General features: G+C 42.7%; 1 protein-coding gene across 1 annotated transcript; it reads left to right on the forward strand.

Annotated features, from left to right (window-relative positions):
- Window positions 1-1212: 1212 nt before the first annotated feature.
- On the forward strand, window positions 1213-3507 carry LOC121981756. The gene is made up of 3 exons (XM_042534458.1): window positions 1213-2042; window positions 2127-2256; window positions 2386-3507. The coding sequence occupies exons 1-3, from the start codon at window positions 1910-1912 to the stop codon at window positions 3275-3277; spliced, it is 1155 nt and encodes a 384-aa protein (XP_042390392.1). The 5' UTR covers window positions 1213-1909; the 3' UTR covers window positions 3278-3507.
- Window positions 3508-8895: the final 5388 nt, after the last annotated feature.

An 8895-nucleotide genomic window follows, 5' to 3' on the forward strand; every position in this document is an offset into this window, starting at 1 on the left:
TTTATTTTATTGTCTTAACATTCGTTAATTTAGTTTAACTAATTAATTATTGACTTCTTTTTGGATGTATAATTGCTGGGGCTAAAATTGCACGTGCCTCAAGAATCATGCACGAGGTTGGCTGTGTTAATTAAAGAATGATTAATGCCGGTCCCTAATTCCAATTAAGCATATCAGAATATCACAAGTAACATTAATATTTTGCTTAGTGGAAAACCATGCTAGTTAATATGATTGAATTTTGAACTCTCAACAAATCAAGTCAACTGTAATTTGTTTGCTTAATCATTGAAAATTAGTTTGTAAACTTGTCCCTGTCAAAATTAAATAATCTTGTATTTTCATTGCACCTGTACAGTCGAGTGTGTCAGTCAGTCTACACGTCAAACATTATTCATAGAGAGAAAAAAAAAAGACCTTCTCTATTTTGCATATCAAGCTTGAAATAAAAACAGCCGAGAGACTGTTGAGTAGGGGACCTTGTGAGAAGATAAGCATCAAAATTTAATGTAAGAAGGCTAGCTAATTGATATTTTTTGTTGACCTTTGACGCAAACTATTTGATCTCTTAAGCTTTTTTAACCTCTTAAATTCAATTATTAAAATATCATATTTCTTTACCTTTTTCAATTGCAATGTATAATTTACGAGAATGCTAGATGGAAGAGAATCATGCCAATAATCAATTTCATTTAAATAAAATTTAATTTTTAGTATAAAAATACAATTATTTATTTATTTATTTATATTTACTTGCGTTGTGCAACGCAGCCGGACAGGGACGGCTTAGAATTTCGAATATGCTTTCCTTCCGGCCGATCTGACCGTCCATGGTTAGAGAGCTAACGGATCGGAGCATTTCGGATGCTTTGACTCCGAAAAGAAGGAAAGAATAAAAAAGAAAGAAAGAAAAAAAAGAAAAGCCGAGCGGTGCTGTCGCGGCAACATGCACATCGCCCCCCGAAATTAATAAAAATAACATTAAATCCCGTTTGCGTTGCCGCCGCCGCCTGTAGCTGTGATTAGCCCCGCACCCACCGCGGCCTCGTCCGCCGATTTCGACGTGCGCCACCGAGTCCCGCGCGGCTCCCACCGGACGTGCCGCTGGCCCACGCACGCCGGTCCGTCGACCTCAATTCGTCCAACAGCAACGATGTCAAGTGAATCCCCCTCGCTGATTGCTAGCTAATGACTGAACTGTGTGGCTCTGTCCTGCGTCGCGCCTTTCTCTGCTGTTCGATCTGGACGTGTTCGACGTCCGCCTCCGCCAGATCCTCGTCTCCGAATTCACTTCTGAAATAGAAAAAAAAAACATTCGGTAATTCGCGAGGTCCACAGTCTCACTCTCTTCGATGGAATATTCATTGCAGTGGTTGCCCTTTATCCGAGGGCGCTTTAACTTCTCTCTGGCATCCACATCACTCCGACGACTCCTCCGAGCTTTTCTATAAAGTTTCATGTTTTCGTGTCGATCCCCGTCGATCTCTTGAGAATTGAACGAGAGCGATTTTTATCGACTACGGTTCTAACAATTTTCCTGGAAGTTTCCAACGGAAAAGGCGATCAAAACAAAAGGAAAGGCGTTTTACCATCACGGGCAGAAGATTCACTGCTGCGCCATGGAAAGGAATTCGAGGAAATGTCAATTCTCGTCTCTGAGACCTGCTGCAACTGTCTTCTTACTCTCCCTCGGCGTGTGGTCAAAAAACCTCAAAAGCTCACATGCAAAACGACACAGATAGCAACTGCTTTCCTCTTTCCTCCCACTTTAAAAGAGGAAGAGGGAGGAAGAGAAAGCGAGGGAGGAAAAGGTTTGTGGAGAATCAGAGAAAGTCTGTGCTGCACTACTGCTAGCTAGGCGCTTATATACGCTGACCGCCGCCGCTTGGTTCTCAGCTTCTGGTCAGGCATGGGTGGGCACTCCTGCTGCTACAAGCAGAAGCTCAGGAAGGGCCTCTGGTCGCCTGAGGAAGATGAGAAGCTCATCAAACACATTACCAAGTACGGCCATGGCTGCTGGAGCTCGGTTCCCAAGCTAGCAGGTAACTAGTTAGGTGCGACCTTGTTTTAGTTTGGTCTAGGTTGGGTGATTTAATGCTCGCTCGACGAATGGCATGCCATGGCAGGGCTCCAGAGGTGTGGGAAAAGTTGCAGGTTGAGGTGGATTAATTACTTGAGGCCTGACCTCAAGAGAGGTACATTCTCGCAGCAAGAAGAAGAACTCATAATTGAGCTCCATGCCGTGCTGGGAAACAGGTACTTGAGCTTTGAGATCGCGAGTCGTTGTCGCCCTCCTCGTCGTCGTCTGCGGGGGCGGCGGCGGCGAAGGGTTGATTTTTTTTTTTTTTTTTTTTTTGTTGATGGCGGAGGGGGATTGTGTTTCAGGTGGTCGAAGATTGCGGCGCATTTGCCGGGGAGGACGGACAACGAGATCAAGAACTTGTGGAATTCGTGCATCAAGAAGAAGCTGAAGCAGCGAGGGATCGATCCCAGCACCCACCAGCCGGTGGCCGACAGCGCGGTGGCTAGCAGCGAGAAGAACTCGGGCGCGTCGAGCGACCCCCGAGTCCCCGTGGCGGCCAACGCGGAGGCGGGGGGGCTGCTTGAGCAGCTGACGCCGTCGGCGGCGGAAGAGAGCATCACGTCGCGGCCGGGGAAAGAGGTGTTCTCGGACCAGTTCCTGGTGGGCCACGAGGCTGCGGCCTCGAGCGGACGCTCTTCGCTTGGGTTCTTCCCCTTCGGCCTCGCCGCCGCAGACTGCGTCGTCCAAAGCCACCTACTCTGGCCCAGCCATGACCTCGCAATGCCGGCCGCGGCGGTCTCCACCTCGATTTTCTCGACCTCGGTGGCGGCTCCGACGCATCCGCCCGCGTGCCTCGACGGCGCCTCCATCGGGAGCTGGTACGAGGCGGATTGCTTCGCCGGCGGCCGCCGCAGCGTCGTGGAGGAAAGCAGAGGCGGCGGCGGCGGGGGGATGTTCCCATGGTCTGACCTGCCGACGTCCGACAAGGACATCCAGGCCCAGCTCGGAGGCGAGGGCGAGGGAGAGGAGCTCAAGTGGTTGGAGTACCTCCATGGCGCGCTTCCCCCGCCGTTGCAACCGGCGCAGACTGCTCCGTTCGGGGCGGGAACCCAATTCGCCGCGAGTTGCCTGAGCAATTGGCAGCAGAGCCAACAATTTCTGCTGGAGCAGCAGCAGATTCAAGCTCCGGAGATTTACGGCAAGGATTTCCACCACCAAATCTGGAATCCAAACCTATCAAAACCTCAAATTTAGAAGATTTGAAGCAATAAAATCTTCAAAAAACTGTAAAAGGTTAGTGAAAATCACGCACAGAGTGCTCCAAAACCCAAAGCTCGCATCTCCTTTTTCTCCTCCTCTTTCTTATTCTTCTTTTTTTTTCCTGGATTTTTATTCTTCTATATTCTTGTTTTCACTTGAATAATTGTTGTATCTTGTGGCCAAAAAATTCAAGTTTCTATCATCTACCTAGTTTTTTTTCTTCATTGAAGCATCTTAATCAGCAAAATCTTCACAAAAGCTGTCAAAGCAATTGATTCCTTCTACTAAATATTGATTGATTGAATCGCATCTTTTGTAATTTTATAATTTTTTTTTTTGGATTGGTTCTATTTAATATATTTATAGTTCATAAAAAACAATGAAGAACAGAGAATTTTGTGTTTTTCATTTGACTCTTCCAAAAAAAAATAAAAAAAAAGTTGCTTGTCCATTTTGTGTTAATAGTTCACCTGGTCGGAACTGTACTGTATGATCATTAAAAAGTGATCCTAGGTAGTCAGATTCTTGTGTCACTCGTACTAAAAAATTGATGGGTAAAAAAAGGACTTTCAGACTTGAAGAATTTTTTATATTTCAAATATTCAAATTTTATCCCATTAATTCTAGATAGACTGTTTTTCTTTAATTCATCTATCGCTGAATTTGAAGGATAATTTATGAACGTCTATTTTCAAAATATTAATCTAAATTCGAACTCTCTTCTTTCATATTTCTTTTAAATTCTATTTATTAGGGAGGAGAAAATATAAATTATAAACAAAGATTCTTGTGAAAAATTTTCGTTCTATTTACTTTTCTTTTCATCTTTTCAATATATGAGCTATTTTCTTTTATTTACTAACTAGGCAGAAGGAATTGCGAATTCGATGACTAATTTTTATTATTTTTTATCTGTCCAAATTATATGGAAAATTATTTCCTCCTCTAAACTCTCTACTTGCTTTAATTTGATCCAACTGAGTCCACATGAAATGATAACTTTACGTCTGACAACCTTGGGCGTGGAGTCGATGACTCTACTAGAGGAAGCGATCTCGCGTGGCTTGTGGCGTCGCGAGCAAGAGGTCACCTTGCGTGGTGACGAATGGTGGCGCCGTGAGCGAGAGGTCAAAATTTGGGAATAAATATAGTCTAAAGAACTTTGGGAATTTATAAAGTTCCCCACTCCCATGCCATCCAACCAATTTTCCCATTTGCCAACCGATAGTGATAAATTTATACATGTTTTTTCAGCAATAACTAAAGTCTAAAGAAAATATAAAGCAATAAGTAAAAGACTAACAAAATAATGAGAAATAAAAAAGTGACGAAATACTTAAACTAAGCATCCTATTAAATGACACCTATTAGTAGAGGACGAACTTTGGGACTAAATAAAATTTGATTAGCGATAAATAGATTAGTGAAGAACTTATTTCAATTCTGCTATAATTAAGAAAAAAAACTTGTATGGTAATCTAATCACGCACCTAATTTTTATAAATATCTAAATCACACAAATACATTTATTTCTCAAAATATTTTTTGTTTTCTACCTTCATATTCTATTAGACTAACAACCGCTTATAGTTGAGTTTGTTGAGCAATCACAAAATTGAGGCATCAATTGGTCACGAAATCCTAATCAAATTTGATCGCAAAATTATTATCAATTGACTATAAAATCACAGTCAGCCTTGGTCGTTGATGCGGCAATAAAAGAGGGCTCATTTAGTACGAAGTTAACTGTCGAGGTGGAGATCAAAATCAAGATCATCAACGCTAGAGTATCAAATTAAGGATTCGCCTACAACGACCGATATAGAGCCAGTTGGGGTAATCAGTGCCCAATTGACAAGAGACTACAATGGCCGATCGAGTCAATCAGTGTCTGAGTGGGCCATCGTCTAGCTCGGGATAATATGGTAAGACAGGCAGATGTTTAGTGCGAAGCGATAGGACGCTGAGGAGACCGAAGAGCTTGTCCGATCGGGAGGGACAAGCTACTATGTCTAGTCACCACAAGGGAGAGCAGTTGAGGCCGACAGAGTGAAGGAGTCCCGGCCGAACGACTACCTCGCTCGACCAAGTAGCAGGATCATTGTTATATCTCTCGATATTCTTTTGGGAGATAGTGTCACTGACATGAGGCATGGTCGACAGACGGATCATACGACGGAAGCTTCTACTGTCTTGTCAGGGATATGCATACTCTGTTAAAATATGGTGTCAGAAGTGCTTTCCTAACAAGTCTTTTCATATGACACATTGTAGAACGTGCTCATGCCTCGAGAGGCATGCACATCACCTACTAGGGTTCTATATAAAGGGAGGTTCAAGCACTAGCAAAGGTACGCGTTATTACTGTTTGTACTTGTGTTACTGTTGCTCCACCTTCTGCTACACTTCCAGTGACTAACTTGAGCGTCGGAGGGCCAATGTCGGGGACCCCTTCCCTGTCTCGGCACTAACGTTACTTGTTTTGCAGAGCAGGACGCTGTCTACATCCAATCAACACAGTAGTCACATCCCCAGCTTTTCACCCTCTCATTTTCAGCTTTCCACCCTCTCGTTTTCAGACAGGATCATTTTGGCGCCGTCTGTGGGAACGTAGCCTGCATCTGAAATGAGAAGATGGAGGACGCTGGACAACTCACCACGGTGACGCTGACAAAGGAGGAGCTCGATATGCTTATACAAGCCCGATCGAGAGACAATGATAATGGACAACAACAACAACAAGTGCTGGCTGAGCGCCAAGCGCATGAGCCCTGCGACATCATTGGCAGGGCACCAAGCAAAATATGGAGACTGGGCAAAATATGGAGACGGGGACAGAACAAGAAGCCAACTGGCACATATGGAGAGATACCCAATGCGCCGATCCCCTTTCATCGAGCATTGTTCTAGACTCCATCGGAGGAAAGGGGCCGAGCGGATAAGGACCGGGGTCTTCCTCGGACGACGCACCCATTCGAGACGCAAGAAAGGGGAAGGCACCAAGGGACGATGATTCACCCGAGCTGATTAATCAACAATTCTCGCAGGGGATTCTGGACGACCCTCTGCCGAAGTACTATACCCCGCTGGCGATCGAGGAATATAACGGAACTACTGATACGAATGACCACTTGGCCAAGTTCGACAATGCGGCCAACAGGGTGAAGTGTCAGGTCTTCTTCACCACCCTCTCAAGATTAGTACAACATTGGTTCAAGAGATTGCTGAACTGGTCAATCCACAACTTCAAGGACTTCGAAGCGGTGTTTCTACACCACTTCGCTAGTGGTCGCCGCCACCAAAAGACAAGCATTAATCTGTTCTCCTTGAAACAAGGGCCTAGAGAGGCACTGAGAGCCTACATCCAGTGCTTCAACTAGGTGACCATGGACATTCCCTCGATCTCTGAAAAAGTATTGGTGAACGCCTTCTCCCAAGGCCTCCCCAAAGGGGAGTTCTTCCAATAACTCATCCGAAAGTCGCTGAGGGATTTCGACCACCTGCTTAGTGTTAGTCATTTGGCGACCGACTAGAGGAAGGATGAATAGGCTGCATAATAAAACAAAAAGACCTTCCTCTACTTATAGCTTTATCAAAATAAACACTCGCATAAAAAGGAAGAGGCTCAGAAAGAATTACTTGGTTACAACTGGAGAGGTTGTTAATCCAAGGAAGATGAAAAGCTCAGTAAAAATCTCCTCTAGATAGAGAAGTCTCTTATAGCAATTAAATCTCACAAATAGAAACCTAAACTCAAAAGTAATCAATTATAAGTGTTGTCTTTAGCATCTAGGACCAGGGCTATATTTATAGCCCTGATCAGGGCGCCTGGAAGGGTTCCAGCCACTTGGAGGGGGGATAAAACTTTATCCCCATCACAACGGATCACGTTTGACGTGTTCCAGATATAAATCACCCCGACCAAGAAAGTCAACATCTTGTTGACTTTTAGTCTCAATCTTTTGCTCGCCTTGGTCTGGGTCTTCCGCTCAGGCTTCGCTCGCTTGGGTGATCTCAGCCATCCGGAATAGGGCTCACCTGAACCCAACTTTCGGCCTTTGAGCAATCTTCCGCTCCAGCTTCTCGTCTCTCGGAAACTCCGCGCGACTCGTTCTTGTCCGCCCGCGCACTCTTCCGTAATACCTCGTCCCTCAGACGCACCGAGCCCGTCGGCTCTCTTCCGTGCCATCCTTCTCACTAGCTGCATCTTTTACTCGACTTCTTATACTCCTAAGTTCCTGCACACTTAGACAAATGGGTTAAAACCAATAGAATATAACCTGACTTGGTTGATCACATCAAAACTACCTTGGGGTACTAACAATCTCTTCCTTTTTGATGTGATCAACCCAAGTTAAGTTGGAGCAAACAAACATAAAGAAATAAGAAGGTAATAAATTTGTACCCCCTAGACTTAATCTTCCCTTCTCCCTCTTTGATCACATTAAATAGGATACTTTTAAAATGATTTCAGAAAATTTAAATTTAAAGTCTAAGGAAATCAAAAACTCTTAAGTAAAATTTGAAGTTTTAGTAAAATTTGCATTTTGAAAAAGTTTTCTAACAGAAAAATTTCGAAAGATAAAAAATGTTTAGATAAGATTTCATAGAAAAACAAATTTGCTAAAGTAACTCTAACAAATATAATTAAGTAAATTTTTAATGATCAAAAATTTTGATAGATAATTTAAAGTATTTTTATAACTACTAAATGCTTAACAGTTAGTTAATTAAATACTTATTTCAATAATCAGTTTCTAGGTTGTGGCAAGGTGCTAGACCTTTTTGGATATTGGAATAACAACCACTTTCTAGACAAAGTCTTTTAAAGAAATTAGATATTTAATTTACTCTCTGAAAGCCCTAAGTCCAAAAAAATAATTAACTTAAGCATGTTTTTGGCACCCAATATAGGTTTCTTCTTACTGGGTTAATTAAAAATTTTCGAGAAATATACTTTCTAGATAATTTTCTAATTTAATCCTTATGATTTTTGAGGTACCAATTAAGTTCTGAATAATTTATAAAATTAGAAGGAATAAACTTTGAGCATGTTTCAAATTTTCTATTTCCTTTTTCAATTTTTTATTTTCTAAGTTTATTTTGTTGAAATCTTCTAATCGACAAGAACCAGCTAAGGTTGATTTAAATATTTATTTTCTTTCTCTAATTTACAGCAATTTTTTTAAAATAGTTTTATAAATGCAAACATTTTATCCGGAGGTAGAGATCGTACCTGTCTTACCTTGTCGATTCCGCAATCTGAAGCTCCCCATGAAGTATTGCTTTCTTCCGATGTTGCTCCCCCTTTATTAATGCTTTCGATGCTTATTCGGATGAGCTTGCTTCGTCTTTGTCTTCTTGGTGACTTGCTACTAGCACAAGTCCGACAAGGGCTTCTATCTCTGATTCAGATGACGTATCGTCCCATGTGCTTTTAGATTATGCTTGGGTCGGGCTGACTTCTTGTTCTTTTCTTTATCCTTGTCCTTGCTCTTCAACTTTGGATAGTTATCTTTGTTAGGACCTTCGGACGCGGCTATAGAGGGGGGTGTGAATAGCCGACTCAAATTATCGTCTCTTCCTACAATTTAGGTTAGTGCAGCGGAAAT

Source organism: Zingiber officinale, chromosome 5A (assembly GCF_018446385.1).
Source record: "Zingiber officinale cultivar Zhangliang chromosome 5A, Zo_v1.1, whole genome shotgun sequence".
In the NCBI taxonomy this organism is placed as follows: Eukaryota; Viridiplantae; Streptophyta; class Magnoliopsida; order Zingiberales; family Zingiberaceae; genus Zingiber; species Zingiber officinale.